This window comes from Macadamia integrifolia, chromosome 5, assembly GCF_013358625.1.
Source record: "Macadamia integrifolia cultivar HAES 741 chromosome 5, SCU_Mint_v3, whole genome shotgun sequence".
Lineage (NCBI taxonomy): Eukaryota > Viridiplantae > Streptophyta > Magnoliopsida > Proteales > Proteaceae > Macadamia > Macadamia integrifolia.
In genome coordinates this window covers 8,321,082-8,338,686 of record NC_056561.1, presented here as the reverse complement: position 1 = coordinate 8,338,686, position 17,605 = coordinate 8,321,082, and the positions used below count along the sequence as shown (strand labels likewise).

The following is a 17,605-nucleotide window of genomic DNA, read 5'->3' as shown; positions in this document are numbered from 1 at the left end:
CAAAAGAATGGAAATGGGAAAGAACTTCAAATCAATTTGGGCAAAGAGATCTATAAACTGCCAACTTATATTCACATTTTACAAACCCTAGGCTTCAACATGTTTAAAGGATACCAATTGGATGGATATAATCCAAGCACTATGTTTTAATATTTTTTAGCATCTTTAACTCTTTGAATTATATCATGGCCATTCATTTGGCATTTTAGATCATAACGACCACTAAGCTTCAATAGATCAAAGATCATGATCATGGTCATCGAAATCATTCATTTGATCCTTCATTACATGATTGAAATGTTGACTCCATGATCCAATGCTTCCACTGATCAGAACATAAATCAAATGAACACAATAAATGCAACCACAAAAATATGATGACAATGAGTCCACATCCTTTATAGCAAGCAGGGAGGTGTGGTGAGCATCAGATAGCTGAAAGCATCTGTATACATGCCCCAAGGGACTTTCAACCACTTGATGTTTACTGCACTGATGCAGCTGCTGTAGACGATTTTCACATGACTCACAATACTCTCTCTATCTCTTGTTTCTGGGATCAGAGTGAAGAAAGCTCCCATGCATTAGTCATGGTCCCCTGCTGACAGTGCCAAGAAAAACTATTTTAAACAACTACCACCACTTGCTAGTGTGTTATGTCTATGTAGTGGGCATTTAACTAACCCTATTTCCCTATTTCTCCTAAAAATAGCTACCACTTTTTTTCTCTAGCATGATTATGAGAATATAAGTATTGAAATAGTAACAGTGATTAAATTCGCAAGTATAGATTAAAATTTGAAATTACCTTACATTCAACATAAATGATTGGATGTAATGGAATCATCTATAAATAGAAAAAAAAAATCTTAAATAGATGTTTTTTTTGCCATTTTTGACTAATACAGATTTCTTTTTTATCATCAATGTAAATTGATTGATTGTTGGATGGACATAGTAGAATGGTGATAGGTATTTTTGACCTCTAACACATCGGGGAGTAATAATTATGATAGATTTGTGGGTGAAGAAAAATTTTCGCCCATTTTTTTTTAGAGAATTCATGATTTCTTATTCCAAGTGGACTCAATCGAGTTATCAAATCCAATCTCTGATACTTGAAACCAATAAAGATGTCTAAAGCTGCTTTTAAGTCTTAATCACACAATCAAGTGCTCTATGTAGTAGCTCATGGTTGGCTAGTCTAAAGAATGAAAACCATTCTGGAGCAAAAGTTGAAACCCCTAGGATTCTTGAACTGGTGGACCATATTCTTGCATTATTATAGGTATAGTTTTGAAAATCTGATCTAACCGATGGTCTGAACCAGAAAAACCAAACCACTGCCTCTTTTTGGTCAGTCCCCACTAAGGACCACCCTGTTAAAGAATTTGGTAGGTTTTGTGAAACTTTTTGGTTGGACCGCCACATTAAAAGTTGGGTGGTTTCTGAAAAACATTAAGTTTAGTTCGAGCATTTTTATTTTTATTTGTTATTAATATTTTTTTCAATTACAAGTATATATTTATTATTTTCCTATTTTATTCAAAATTGTGGTTCTATATATGCATTTTCTTGTTTGGATTGATGTTCTTGATAGTCGACCCCATTAAGTTGGGATAAGGCTGAGTTTGTTGTTTGTTGATTGTTGTTCTTGATATGGTTTGTACTTTACAAAGGTCTTCATTAGGAAGATGCTTAAAATCTAGTATTATCAAATAAGCAAAGAACATACCAAATTAGAGATGGATAATTAATACAAATTAATTTTCTTAAATACTCTTTACAACACTAATATGCATCCACATTCAGTGGATGTGTTCCCCATTTTCTAGAATTGTTGAACCCCTTGAAGATAGTGTGAGTGGGAATGGTCAAGCTTTTCCAATAAGATAACAAAGTCTTAAGTGTCTGATTAACAAGCATGTAGCCTTTCTTATTCTTTACTTCCATATGGAGGCTGTGGCCATTCTTCCTAATAAATTGATCCCCAATATAGAAGCTAGTTTATCTAAGAGTCGAGAACTCTAGTCATCTCTAGTGACCAAAGCTTTTTGGCTCCACTCTTCTGTCTAGTAATGCCCAAGAGATAGAATTGTGGGAAAACGCCAAAGCTATGAGAAACCATAACAAAAAAGGGATCTATTTGATGGGATCTTAGCAACATATTCTCTTTTGCTCCCCTTGCTTTACAACATCTACACCCACCCATCCACCCACCCACATTTCTTTTTAGATTCTATGGTTTTGATGCTTTTGTATCCCACCAAGTTGTTATTAGAAGTAAACAATCAATAGAGTAACAAACAAGAAGAAGATAAAAAAATTGCATTAAATATCTAGGGAAGATGACATAAATCTATTTTTCTTTTTGTGGGTAAAAGAGAATATTAATTTAAGAAGGATCAAGGTACAACGTCTCTTGCAACTAAATAGGGGCGGAGAACCAATGCTTGGTTGAAGTACAAGAGAGATCGAACTTGACTATTGTGTGAATAGGGAGTGTTCCTTGATCGATCAAAATGACAGAAAGAGATAGAAAGGAAATAGTTACCTACATGAGTTGAACATTGTCTCCTCTAATCATTAGTAGCCAAGATCAACCTATCATTCATAGCTTTAGCTCCGAGAGTAGCAACCGATGATAGGATGAGAATGGTTAATATCTCTTCTTAACAAGTTCATACATAATATTATAGCAAAAATTCTTCTTCAACCGAAGAAGCCTCTTGCAATTGCCTAAGTGGTGACTGCTATTGGGGTTCCATGCGAAAACAATGAATTACATATCAATTGTAAATTAAGACTGTGTTTGGTAGCTAAGAGAAAAAAAAAAAGTACACTTTTTGTATAGCCTAACTTGATTCAAAAACTTATAAGATCTTAAGCACTCTTTCCTACATTTAATTTCTAAATATGAATTATACTCAAAATCACAACAGTGACTATGTGATGAGACTAGTATTCTTGAGGGTTTCATGTCTGATCCATTAGAGAGAGTTAATAAATCATATTTAATAATTAAAATTTTGAATAAGGAATGTGTTGGACTAAAAGAGTTAGGCTCCGTTTGGTATCGTTTCTGTTCCAGAAACACCATTTCGTGTCAAAAACAAAAATTTCAGTTTCTGTGTTAAAATACAATTTTTAAACGAAAAAATAGTGTTTCAAATTTTTATCGGGAATTTTTTTTTTTTTTTGTAAAATGGAACGAAACTGGGAAGACGGAACTCCATTGGAGTTCCGTCCAATCTCGTTTTTTCAGTTTTTTTTTTCACTTTTTGTTCAAAAAAACAGAAACGGATCATAAGTGCACCAAAAAAAAAAATTCTATTTTTTCGTTCTAATAGAATAAAAAAATTTTAAAAATATTTTTTTAGAATGATACCAAACGGAACCTTAGAGACAGCTCGTACAAGCTAGCTGTTGGAAACAAAAATTCAAAAGAAGGGGCCCATTTTGATAATTGATTTGACTAAGTGAAAACAAAAGCATACAAATTGATGATGTAACAGTTGGAAGTTTGGAACCGTCTGGTCTGCATTTAATATAAATTTCAATTTTCAATCACATACTAAACCGTTCTGTAGATATTTGGAATGGAGACGTCAGTAACAATCACAAAAGAGAACTTCAATGGGACTCCCAACAACTCCCATCTTCATAAATCACAATAATAATAATCTTATACTTTAGATTTTCTGTTTTTGGGTGGTGTTCTTTATTTTGTTATTTGTGGATAGCTACAAAGGAAGAGACTTGTAGGACAGCAAGAGTAAACAAAAGTCTTTACAGAGTTTATACTTATCTTGTTGTGGTTAGCAAAGGAAAAGGATGGGTTGAAAGATGAAACTACACCATCTTCTAGAATTTCATCCCACAGTGACCACTTAACCATCAAATCATGTATTGGTTTTGTCAAAGAGTGGTGGCCTCATGCTCCCTTCCCAAACCTCCTTAGTCCCCACCACCTATGAGTTCTGAGTCATCTGAGTCTATTTAGTGGTTGAGAGTTGAGATAGGTAGAGGGCCAGATAAGATCTCTTAATATTATTATCAGTTGAGAATGAAGTTTCAATATCTCTTAGATTAATTATAGAAAAAGATATATAAAGAAATTTTATACAAGTAATTTATTGAAATGCCCAATAAAAAACATCGTACCCCAACACTGAGGTCATGTTCAACTAAATAGAGCTCTCTAATGACTCCTGTAGGTCTCAAGATCTTCAGTATCCAAAAGGCCATAAGCTCCACAACAGTGAAAGGGACAAGTCTTGGGAATCCGGACTTGCAAAGAAGAGTTGTAACATGTTTCATCACATGTGAAACATTCACGATTGGCGAAGCTCCCTCTGTTCTAGTTTAACTATTTCAATAGTTCAAAAGTTATGGCAACCCTTGGGATCATCTCTGCAAGAGATTTTCATGGACTTTGATCTTTCCAAGTCGATCTAGGTTGTGGGTCTTACACGTACTTGATGAGGTTTACCCAGTCTACCTGATGGGTGGCTGAGGTCGGTTGCAGTACTTATCCTAGTTTGATCTCATCCATTACCTAAAGTCAAAAAAAAGTAATGATTGATCGCCTGATTGGGGTCACTGGCCAGGAACCTAGTTAGGTCACCTAACTATATATCACATGTTCGGCGAAGAACATCAAGGGCTATTTTATTGACAACATATGGGGACAGGTAGGAATTATTACAGGGAAAACCATGCCTTTTCTTCTCATTTTAAGATTTTTTTTTTTTAAATGAAATTTTTGCTCATTAAGTTGGGGGATGTGAGCTACTAATTGTTTTCCAAAGTTAAATCTTCTGGTAGAAGCAAATTAATTCCATATATGATAGCTTAATGGGTAGCACTACTTGGGGATTCTTGAATCTTGATATGTAGTTGATGAATGCTATGTTGTCTTTCATTGTGTGATTTTAGAATAGCTAGCTATGTAGTCTTTCCATGAAAACCTATTATTATTATTATTATTTTGGCAAATGATGGGTATTTAGGCTTTCGTTCTGACTGTCCATATTAATTTCACAATCGCATTGATCGAATCATATTAGGGTTGAATGAAAATCTATTATCCTTTAATTGTTATGTAATATTGAACCTATCATCCTTTGCTATAAAGCTAGTTTTGAAATTACACCAAGGGCAAGGCTTCTTCAAGTCATCAGGTTTACTATGTCTTCTCACATGAAGTATTTTATTTATTAATAAAAAAAAAATAGTTAAACTAATTAATGTTAGGGGGCACAAATATCTTTTTTTTTTTATATGAAACCATCTTGTGACATCTCACTGGTGTGCTATGTAGAAAACGGAACTTATTCACCGTCTAAAAAACACAATAAACAGCAAGAAAAAAGTCACACACAACATACCGTAATACAAGGATTTACGTGATTCGATAAGATGCCTACGTCCACAGGTGAGATGAGAGTTGTTTTCACTACCAATGAAGAAATAATGTTACATGCTCTCTTTCTCACCTCACCCTGTCTTTACAAAAAAATTCCTAGTAAATATAAATAACCTCCCATTATAACAATTTATATGAAATAAAGAGATGCAAAATTCATGAATTACCATGTAAATCCTAAAAATTTTCTTCAGGGGTTGTTTCTTTTACCAAGCAAACTTTTACTGCCCCTTCGAAGACAGCCCACAAACCTAATCGACAAAATACAAGATATCATCAACACACAAAACTCTCTCTCATGACTTCATTTCCCATTCAACCCATAACTGTTCTTAATTATGTAAACATATATGAAAAAAAAAACCCACCAAATTAGAAAATTTTATTTATCCAAAACTAAAGGCCACACCAATAATGAAGTTTTTGGGTCGTTTTCACACTTATACGCATGCACATATTGTAGTATGGGCATATAATTATGGAGCTAAACTAAAGCATGTAAGGATTTTAAAATCATATAAAGTAGTGGTGTTTGGTTTTTTTTTTTTTTTTTTTTTTTGTAGAGTGTTTGAATAGTTTCCTAACTTCCATATTTAAACATAAATGATTAAATGTGATTTTTCTTTTCAACCATTAAATTAAGAACATTAGTTAGGCTGTTTTTGCGTGTAGTCAAGGAAGGAAGACAATTTTCTATCCTATAAATTATATCACAAGGGGGAAATGAGTAGAACTCAGCCTTTTGGTGTCTCTCAGTTGTGTAAAGTCTGTTATGGTAAAGTGTGTGCAAGGTTACGTATCAATATCGATATTTGTTTTAGTCGATACGGATATATATATATATATATATATCGGATAGAATCAATTTTATTTTATTTTTAGTTTTAATTTTGTTGCCTAACTTCGAAAGGGACAGCTGGTGATTGAATTTTGATGATAAAAAACTCAATAAATTAATCAATAATCATTTATCTCTTCTTGTGTTAAGGAGATGGAGTCTATCTCCTTAAGTCTTATCTCCTGCGTCAGCATATATTACCCATAAGAAATTAACAGGTAACTGCCGATTTTGATGGACAAGTAGTCCAAGCTAATCTAATTTTGCCTTTGAATTGTCTAAATCTCTATATTCTCCATTTCTAAACGAATTGGATTCTTTGGATTAATACTCAAATGGAGACTTGTCAATGGGTGAACTACCAACTTCAATTGAAAAACTTAAGGAAGTACTAACTTTGATTGAAACATGTAAGAACATAAACTGATAGCACTGTCAACCCACCGGTCCATCGATCCCCATCATAAGTCTCGTGTTGTTTTTATTTGATTAATTATTTGTTTAATTAATTGTATCTTGTAGACTAAAATATGAACACGTTTTTATTCAATCGGTTGATTTTTATCTATAATTGGACTCAAGTTAATGGGCATGTAATTGAAATAAGAACCAAGTTTGAAATGTTATCATAAACATGACACAATTCACAACCATGTGGAAAAAGGGTATGATTGCTAGAAAGAATCACAAATAAGAAATGGGAGAGGGATCTATATGCTACTTATTTATATTGACATTTTACACATCATGGTACGTACGCAACAGTATATTTGATGACGAGAAGGAAGGGAGCCTATATGGCCATAACTAATTAGTGAGAGTAAAAAAGGGAGAGTGGATGAGCCTGTGGTGCAACGGTTAAGTTGTACTATTACAACCTGTTAGTCACAAGTTCAGAATTCGAAAACAGCCTCTTCTGTGAAGAAATAGGTAATGCAACCTATTGCTCTCATTTTTTTTTTTAAAGGAGAGAGAATGCAAGAGGATAATATGCAATGACAACGTAAATAAATAAATAAATAAATAAGCAACTTAAAAGAGAGGGTTCCCTAAAAGGCAGCGTGACGAGATTTCTACCTTTTATGGGGGGCTGCACGATCCTTTCACCCCTCCTTGTGTTTAGGAATATGGGCCACTCTGCCTTTCAAGCTTCTTTTCCCTCAAATATGTTTATGTATAAATCCATGACACTCATCTTGCCAACATGTATGCTTATGTATATATTGGCATACATATTGGCTATGGCCAGGCTCAACCCAAGGCCTTAGCCTAGGCCTACTTGGGACATGGAAAATCCAATTCTACCCGACACCCGCTGGCTGAAAAGCACAAGCCATGTCTTGAAATCTTTCTGGCAGGCTTCAAATGAGCTCGGGCTTGCTTGGTCAAACTAGCACCTCCAATGCAAAAAATATCTCCAAAAATTTGGGCTCCAATTAAGCGGCAGCATGGAAAATATTGAGAGTGTACATAGGTTAATCTTTATTGGCGGTAAAAGAAATTCATCCCGTAACAAAATTAAGAAGGTTCTGTTTGGTTGCAAGGGAAATGGAGAAAAGGAAGTGAAGTGAAGGAAATTATTTACATTTCCAATAAAATAAATGTCAGTTCCAAATGAATATTGCATTGTCTTTGCTATTGAATGCCAAAGAATGACTTTTCCCATAAAACATATTTCACTTTCTAGAGAAATATTTGCATTTTCCTCGCAACCAAATAGAGGCGAAGGAAGGGGGGAAAAAAAAAAGGACGAGTTATTAACCTAGAGCCAGAAACAGGGCTATTTTGAAGGATTTTAGGCAATTGCAAGAATTGGAAAGGAAAAGAATAAAATGTGGCCAGACGGAATATTTGCTTCAGTCCATATTCATTTAACTAACCTGTAAACGGATAAATAATAAAGTGAGTTTGGCCGGATCCAATATCTGCTTTGGCCGAAGTTCATTCAACTTACCTGTGAAAGGATTGGATTCAAACCATCTAACTAACAACATCCAGTCCATCTATCTCTTTCATGGCATCTTTTCCTTATTGTTAAAGCTTTTCTTTCTATATTACATGAATTGTGTAACAGAGTTTATCTTGTTTGATTTAGGGACCTCTCCTCTTTTCTTTTGGTCTGTCCAAAGAAGGTTGTAAGGGTTGCCTTTCTTTGTTTTATTATATTTTTTCTTTTTCCTTAATACATACAAATTACCTAACAAAAAAAAAAAAAGAGTAATACTGATCAAAGATAAATTCTTATAGAGATCTTTTTCAACTCTTTCTTTCCCTTTCTCAAATAAAGCGAGATTCTTAGAGAGTGTAGAAGAAATATATGTAGCTCCAATAGATTTTGAATTGAAGACCATACAAGTAAGAGCAATGTTAAATTAAAATAGATACAAATATACAATCATTTAGTTTGAGGTATTTATAGGTGTATCTGTTCTGCTATCTTTAAACAAATCTGTCTGTATTTTTACGCTTGTTGTGGCAAGAAATAGTTCTAGGCTTCCCGTACGTCTTGCACAGAATAACAAATAGAAAAGAGTGAGCACCGGACTGCTCAGAGGGAGGGGGGAACTCTCTGACGCCTAAGTTAGATCTCTCTATAAAAAGTAGTTCCAAGTAGAATTGATAAGTTTCGATCCCTTTTAAGAGGGCTTACCTAGGTATTTATAGTTGAGTGATGGAGTTGGAGTGAAGTGGTCACGGAGAGTCCCAACTTGGTAAGTGTTTTGATGCTGGTAGGAGTCTAAGCATAGTAGGAGTTATGTTTGGAGAGTGCATGGATAACGGTTATTCCACTTGCAAGAAACTTCGATATCCGGATTGGTGGGAGAATCCCCTTCCTCTTTAGGGATGACTAGGAGTAATTTTTGGTGATCTTTCTTGATTAGGAAAGATTCATTCTTTGATTGGGGTCTACATATTCAACTGGGAGTGGATCCCCTTCGAGCCCCTCTCATTGGTAGCTTGGTCACTTGGCCTTAGTTCCATGTGTCGTGTTGATATTGGCGAGTATGTTTTAAGTATACAATGCTCAAAGGTAAACTCTTATAAGAGAGAAAAGGAGGAAACATGAAAAACTCGTGGAGCATCCTTGGGAAGGTGTGGATAACTAGCTACCCGACCCATCGGAACATCATCCTGGGGTTTACCAAGAAATCATGGTATTTAAGATGAACAGAAAGATTGGGTTTCATTCAGTTTCTGAAGAAGAAGAGGGAACTTCTCATAAACAAGGTTCAAATTGTTGGTGTTAGTATGTATTTTATCAATTTCTATTACATACTATACCCACCAGTTCTTGTCTATTAGACCAATGATTAATCATAATTTTCAACTACTCATCAATTGTATCTGAAGATTCTGAACAAAAAACATAAATGCAGATGCCTTCAATTTCTCTGTTGAAAATGTGGACAAGTTAACCTTGTCACCACGATGGTTAATATTGTTAGTTGTGTGAACAAATCCGCATTTTTCTCTTCTTTTGTTACTGTTGCTTCCCGCGGTATGACGCAGCTCCTAAGTAAAGACAAAAGGGTCCTAATCATCCACTTAATCTTACTATTAGTGTAGATATGGCGATAGTGTTCATGTCGCATACGTAAGTGCTTAATCTCTCTGGGTGGGCGGGGATGTCAAAAGCTTCTTGCAGTCTTTGTCAAAATTACCCAGGAAAGCATACTTGAAGCACTATGATCATCTCCAATTCCCTAAGAGCTTTCTTTGCCTTCAACCTTTTACCTCTTTTGCTCGCAATCTCTGGGCAGCGGCAGTGTTGAGCGTAGAGCCTTCTCCCCAGTCCAGTCCAGACTCCAGAGGCATTTGATGTTTCAGTTGGGGCTTACCCACGTGTGACGTGCCCTTTCCAACCCAATTATATTTAAGAAGAGGCAAAGAGATTGACAGATGGTGTTGGTGTCTTCTCGCAGCGCCATACCTGCAAATTTCCCCTGGTTCTCTTGCATCAGGAACCTCTTGCTGAGATCTTCATCATCTCCATCGTCATTGTCCCCAATGGATGATAATAAGGAGCAGCAGCAGCAGAGAGTGGTGGTGTGTGGAGGTGGAGTCATCGGCGTGTGTAGTGCGTATTTCCTGGCGAAGAAGGGGGCAGCCGTCACTCTTGTCGAGAAGTCCTCGATCGCCTGCGCTGCCTCAGGTAAGGCCGGTGGCTTCCTTGCACTCGACTGGTGCGACAGCGAACCCATTTCGGAACTCGCCAGAGCCAGCTTCAACCTCCACCGCTCCCTAGCCCTCGAACTCGACGGTACTCAAGCTTACGGCTACCGTCCCCTCAATGCCCTCGGCCTCACCCTCACCGAGAAAATCCAGAACCAGAGTCTCGCCACTAGCAGTAACAGCAACCTCCCTGCATGGTTGGATGGACCTGCAAAAGATACTAAGACGATGGGCACGACGGAGACCACCGCACAGGTCCACCCGCAGCTCTTCACAAGGACTCTGCTCTCAACGGCGGTGGCCAGTCATGGGGTGGAGGTGATAATCGGAGAAGTCGAACAGGTGGAGGTTGAGGTGGAGGTGGAGGGAGGCCGGGCTCAAGGTGTAGTGCTCAAAGGCGGAGACCGGGTGATTGCAGCGGATGCGGTGGTGTTAGCCTTGGGCCCATGGTCTTGTCGGATGCCCCTGGTGTCCTCCCTTCTCAGGGTTTCAGGTCTCAAGGCTCATAGCATCGTCCTGGAGCCGCGAGACCCTGCTGCCATTACTCCTCATGCTCTGTTTCTCAGCTACTACTCGCTCCAGGGTGGCAAATCCACGGACCCCGAAGTCTACCCTCGTCCTACAGGTAAATTCTAAACAAAAATCCCAAACTCTCCCTCTCTCTTTTCTAGTTTTGTTGGGGAAATGAAATGAATTGATGATGATGGACAGGCGAGGTGTACATATGTGGGTCCACTGTGGAGGCTGAAGTACCCGACGGTCCTGAGCAAGTGGCAGTCGAGCCTGAGTCCATTAAGATGCTACAGAGGGTGGCGGCGTCAGTGTCAAGTCACCTGGAGGAAGGGGAAGCGCATCTTAAGACCCAGCAAGCATGCTTCTTGCCATGTACAGATGATGGTCAACCGGCAATCGGAGAGATGCCCAACGTCAAGGGTTGTTATGTGGCTACAGGGCACGGCTGCTGGGGAATCCTCAATGGCCCTGCCACTGGGGCTGCGGTTGCTGAGCTCGTTTTGGATGGGCTATCCTCCATTGTTGATCTCTCTCCATTCAGTCCCGCCAGATTCGTTGGCGTCCGGAAACAGTAGGCCTAGGCACCCTTACAATTAGTTGCTAATTGTTACTGCTTAATAACTTGTAATAACCAAGGATTACCATAACAGTGTCTTCCGGGCTCCTGTGGAAGATGACAGATGCATTAAAAATGGCACTTCGGACGACTTTTAAATGCAGAGGGTTGGGCTGCAATTTTTCAGTCGATCATTATCAGAAAATATTTTGAAGAATTTGATCTGATTGACTAATTCTGCCCAAATGGAAAACCATCGCACCGTCTTAGAATACTAAAAGGAAAGGAAATGAAGAAAATCTTGAATTGAAAAAAATAAAATAAAAACAAACAAAAGTTTATTTGAATCCGAGACGAACACTTCAGCATTCGTCATGAGATAGAACTCCCACAAACGTATTTCCTTTACAGAGGACATCTAGAACTGATTTTCCTTCACCGGAAAATTTGAAGAAGCTTAGGCAATTCTGGGAATTAGAACGGCTTCTGTAGTCACTGACCGTAGCAGCTCCAACGAGCAAACGAGACCCAAGAAATGAGAAAGAATGGTATTGGCTGAGGCCTGTAAAAAGTAACTGATGAGAGGCTAGGAAAAACTGAACAGTCACAAGTCACAACAACCCAAAAAAAAATCAACCGAAGATGTAAATGACTGCAACGAAGGAGCACAAAAGATTGTTCAAATAAAAACGTGGAAGGATAAATAGAATGTCCAAATATGCGATGTATATCATGCCAAATGAAATGCAATCAGTCAAAACTAAGAACTTGATTTTAGCAACCACTCTAAACTATCAAACCCCTTCACAGATTATTCTGAAACTCAGGTTTTAGTTCAATGTTGTCATTCAACATTCAAAGAATTGTGCTTGTCCACCAGAAGATTACTAGGACTCCAGAATGTACTAAAACGAGTTGTTCACATGTTTCAGCAACCCCCCCGCCCCTCTAAAAAATATGGAAGTTTCAAGGGGAACAGCTGTAGATGGTCATCCTTGTTAACAATACTTACAAATGACATCACAGAGGTCTGAAATATTTTGAGAAAACCCCTAACCTCCAAATTAAGAGGACCGTGACCTTTACTATCAAATTGAACGGCTTTAGGGCTTGTGTTGTAGTTCACCGGTCAGCTGGCTAGCCCTGTGAGGCAGAGCTTAAGTCCAACGGTAAGTCTGACCCTCCTGTATTAAAAGTAATAGTAGTATGTAATAAGAGCAATAGTAGTATGTAAGTCTCTTGGGGCCCCTGTCTGGCCCCATAGTGGGTCTTGCACCCAAAAAAAGAATTTTTTTTGAAAGGCTTTCACAATCAGACTTGTCACCATTGTATATGCCTCTGGTTTCCAATAAAGCATTCACTTATAGCAGGTCAAGAAGATGAAAAGATGAAGAGAGTGAGGACAGATGACACTTATAGCAGGACAAAAAGATGAAAAGATGAAGAGAGTGAGGACAGATGAATACAGACCTCAATTCTTGGGAAGGTAAGGAGAATTTGATGATGCCAGAATTTTAATCGTGCATAATCCACTAACCCTATTTGTTAATTAAAAAGAACACAGGGATAGAGGATATTTACCACATCAATTTCTGATCCAACAATTGAAAATTTTATCTTTAAGAGGACACTTATCTATAAAAAATTTAGTTTCCTAATGCATCCTTGTTATCTTCCTTTTTTTTTTTTTTTTTTTCGTTGGTAAAATCCTCCTTATCTTCCACTTTAGAACTTCATCACGTTCTCGCACTCAAGAGACCCAAGCGCAGTTAACATAGGATCTCTATTAGATTTAATCCAGCATTTAATGTTAACCAAGCCACATAAAATGAACAAGATATTGAAGCTTGGAAAAGAAATTCAAATTGATAAAAACAAATGATGAGCACATTTATGTGTGAAATTTAGGGTAGTAAAACATGCATTTTATATATTTAGAATAGAACTACCTTAGGTTTTACTCTCTTTTTGCAGGTTTTATATTTTCAATGCCTTAAAGATTATCGGGCGCTATATCTCAAATTTTACACATAAAGAGTTCCTGTTTCTTTTCATGGTTGTGAAGAGGACGAAATTCTGAGCAAGATGGACGTGCTCAATTAAAAGTTCACATCCGTTTGATCACCCGTACAAGTGATTATTCTTTTCGGGCCAGAAAAAGAATAATGAATCAGAACTGAACCGAGATACAGAACCAGCCCGTTTGCAATTGTCCCAGGGGTACAAAAGAATATTCCAAATTCCAACAAGGATTGATGGACCACACCCTTAAGTGATTGAAGATTCGTTTTTAGTAACAACTACCTAGCATAATTGGTGAATTGTGGTGTGCAAAATCCCTTCCTTTAGGAGGTCTCAAGTTCGAACCTTGGCTGCCATTTTTTGGAGGTTTTTTTTGAAAGATTTTCTCTCCTACTCATAACTTAAAGGAGGTCGGCCAAGAGGTTGTGCACAAGTTTGAAGAAGAAGAGAGAAAATAAAGAGAAAAAATAGGAAATAAAAAAAGTAAAGAAAAAGACAACGGCATGGATGAAATTTCCCATTAAAATAGAATATTGCCCAAATCCAAGAAAGAAAAATCGGCCAAGGGGGTTTTCTTGCACAAGAAGAGAGAAAAAGGAGAGAAAAAAAATAGAAAAAAAAAAGGTAAGAAATAAAAAAACCTTCTACTTCCTACGATTCTCTCTCCTCCACCTCACCACAAAATCGTCCAAGGGGATCCACCCTTAGAGGTCCTCCTCTCTCTCCTATTCCCTATAAAAGGGAGTCCACAAAACCCTAAAGGGTGGGTCCCTCTCTTCCTCTCTACTTCTCTTCTTGGGTTTTTTTTTAGTTGCTCTCTCTTTCTCTAGTTTTCTCTTTCTCTATCTCTATTTCTAGATTTTTGCTTTAAACACTTTTGTAAGTTCTTTTTATTCAATTAATGCAAGCACTTTAGTTTTTGATTCAGTCTCTTATTTTTATTGTTTAAGCAATTGAAGTTGTAATTTTCAAGTTCTAGTTCTAGGCTTAGTTCTAGGTGACAAGAACAAGCTATGGAGCATGTCTTTCAAGTTCAATTTTTCTCTTTAGATTTGTTTTCTCTAGTACTAGAAATTTCAGATTTGGTTTATTCCTGATCTGGTTTTTAGTACTAGTAATATCTCAAATCGATCAAGTTTTCAGTTCAAGGATTGAAGTTCAAGTAAGTAGGCTCCTTCAGTAGTCTTCTCACCCCCCTCTCATTCCCTCTTCTTCCTATCCCTTCATTCTTAAAGTAGGATTTAAATTTCAGTCTTTACTTTGATGCTTTCCCTTTCCCCTAAGGTCCTTGGCTAGATGCATGTGTTGACTTTGCCCCTCCATAGCTATGGAACCATCTTTTTATTTTGATTATTTACTTTTCAGCCCTTCCCCTAAAGTCAAGTAGAAAAACCCTTTTAAGAGTACTTTCTGGTCAAGTAGGGGAAGCTCATATTGTTTATGCTGCATCCCTCTGGCTAAGCAGAGATACCTACTTGTGTGCCTCTCTCTAGCTTTTTTCCTTTTTTATTTTTATTTATTTACTTTCCAGCATTTTTTATTTCAGCACTTTTACTTTCATTTATTTGCTTTTTAATTACGTGGTTTGATTATTTAAATTCCTAGATGTGAATGGTTAGGTCACTTTTAGATGCATTTGTGTTAGGTCGGTAGTTAGAATTAGATCACCATAATGAATCTGTGCACTTTCGCATTACTAAAAGAAGCCAAAAATAAAGTGGCTGCTCTCCTTGTGTTTGACCCGTTAGCTATACTGATCCATACGCTTGCGGTTACTTTTAAAATCCTAACAAGTTTTTGGCGCCGTTGCTAGGGAGATCGTTCTATGTTATTTTTTGCTTTCTTTTGGTAAATCGGAATGCTTTGTTTGCTTTGTTTTGTTTTTCTTTTTCATTTATTGAATTCCTGAGAACAACTTGCAATAATAGTTGTATCGGTAGAGGTCGCCAAGCCTCACTATGATAAAGACATGTTTTGCCATGTAACAGTACCTCAGGAATTGACCTGAGCAACCCCGGATCCTTGCTACTAAGCTCACAAAAAGCCAAAAAAAATAAAAAATTCCATTCTTGTGTGCTTGTCTTATTCTAGTTGTGGGTAGTTTTCTGTTACACGAGTGTTGTGTGGGTACATAATAGTGCGAATAGATTAGAAAGAAGAGATCCAACAAGTAGTGACCCTATACATTTACTCTCTTTAGTACCTTTCAATATGGGAGACCAACAAAACCCTCCCCCTAAATCTCTGAAGGATAGGTTCTACCCTGGTAGAACAGCCCAACCTTCTTGCATAGTTCTACCACAAGCCCAGGGTAATAATTTTGAGCTCAAATCTCAATACATCACTATGTTGCCCCATTTCCATAGGCTGCCCTCTGAGGATGCATACCTATTCCTAAGGGAATTTGAGGAGGTTTGTATTCTGATTAAGGATCAACAGTTGACTGATGATGCTGTAAAATCAAGGTTCATAACTTTTGCACTCAAGGACCAAGCTAAAAAATGGTTCTATGGTCTGCCTACCAATTCCATTACCACATGGGATGGGTTTACTCTAGTCTTCTTGAAAAAAATTCTTTTCTTTGTATAAAACTAATAAACTCAGGAGTGACATTCTTCAATTCAGGCAGAAACCTAGTGAGTCGTTCTCCAAATTTATGGAGAGATTTAAGGACCTCCTTCAGGAATGCCCTCACCATGGAATTGATACATGTCAACTTTGCCAAATCATTTCTGAGGCTATTGATTATTAGACCAAGCACTTATTAGAATCTATGTGCCCCAAACGTTTTACATCTTTTACAGATGAGGACGACGCTTGGAACTTTTTACTTAAATTGGATGAGAAAACCAGAGAATGGGTGTCTACTCAAGAAATTGAGAGGACAAATAAGGGTTACCTTGTAGAAGGTGTTATGACCAAAGAGGCTCAACTTGAGTCTTATCAAGAGACTCGAAGCCATAGTAGTCAAAGGACCTGCCCAACTGAACCAAATAAATCATTTTGTGCCTATGTGTAGTTGGTGCCAATCTCCCACGCATGTTATGGAGGAGTGCCCTAATACTTCTCGTGTGAATGGTTTGAATATAGGTCCTGAAAATGTGAATGCCATGCCCCAAAAAAACCCTTATAGTCAAACATATAATCCAGGATAGAGGAACCATCCTAACTTCTCTTGGAATCAAGCCAATAATCAAGTAGGTCCTAATTTTCAACCCTTGAGTCAAGGGCAGTTTGTTCCCCAACAAGCCAATCAAAGGAACATGCCCCCCAATCAGCAGAACAACTTTAGGATCCACACTCAATCTACTATTCCACCACCTCCTGTAAATCAACCTTCAGAATTCATAAGAGGAGGTGGTGATTTGGCTAGGCTTTCTTCTTTAGAGGAAAGTATAAAACTTCTCATGAGTACTTTCCTGACAAGCCAACATAACATGGAGAAGCAAATCTCCCAACTTGCTAATGTTTTGCATGAAAGGGAGAAAGAGAAGATGCCTAGTCAGCCTGAACCAAATCCCAGGAATGAGAATATTAATCATCAACCAATTCCAAATCAGTTGAATTCAATTCAAAAGAGTCCACAACAAGAGCCTTCCAACTATTGTAATGTTGTTTATGCTCTTAGGAGTGGCTAGGGATGTCAATTCCTAAACCGAACTAGTAAAATCGACAGGACCAAACCGATAACACGGACCGAACCGAACCAAACCGAACCAAACCGAACCGAAGTCTTATTGGTTCAGTTCGGTTTGGAGTATTGCAACCCCAAAACCAAACCGAACCGCACCAGAAACCGGATGAGCCCGAAACCAAACCGAAAACGGCTCAAAACCCGGACCGAAATTGAAACCAAACCGGTAAGAAACCGAAACACTCCAAAATTCATTAAAAAAATCAAAATTTGCATAGTTTTGTATACATTTGTATGGAAAGTCGAATCCAAACTGGACCAAAAACCAAAACCAATCCGGTTACAAATCGATTTAAGAAACCGAAGACAAACCGAAACCAAACCGAAACCGGAATTTCCTTATTGGTTTGGTTTCGGTTTCAACTTTCCCACACCGAAACC

General features: G+C 37.6%; 2 protein-coding genes and 1 non-coding gene across 3 annotated transcripts in view; 1 reads left to right on the top strand and 2 right to left on the bottom strand.

The window, feature by feature from the left end:
- The first annotated feature begins 9,850 nt into the window (after positions 1 to 9,850).
- Positions 9,851 to 11,697, top strand: LOC122079651 (putative oxidoreductase TDA3). Its single transcript, XM_042646295.1, has 2 exons — positions 9,851 to 11,064; positions 11,151 to 11,697. The coding sequence occupies exons 1-2, from the start codon at positions 10,167 to 10,169 to the stop codon at positions 11,525 to 11,527; spliced, it is 1,275 nt and encodes a 424-aa protein (XP_042502229.1). The 5' UTR covers positions 9,851 to 10,166; the 3' UTR covers positions 11,528 to 11,697.
- Positions 11,698 to 11,789: 92 nt separating this feature from the next.
- The window catches only part of LOC122079652 (protein TIC 21, chloroplastic-like), an 11,741-nt gene continuing 5,925 nt past the window's right edge, over positions 11,790 to 17,605 (bottom strand). Inside the window, exon 3 of the mRNA XM_042646296.1 lies at positions 11,790 to 12,070. Within this exon, the coding sequence (XP_042502230.1) occupies positions 11,966 to 12,070 (105 nt within the window). The 3' untranslated portion in view covers positions 11,790 to 11,965. The remainder of the gene's footprint in view (positions 12,071 to 17,605) is intronic.
- LOC122080431 lies at positions 16,127 to 16,233 on the bottom strand. The gene has a single exon (XR_006140726.1). It is a non-coding gene; the product is annotated as a small nucleolar RNA R71 (small nucleolar RNA).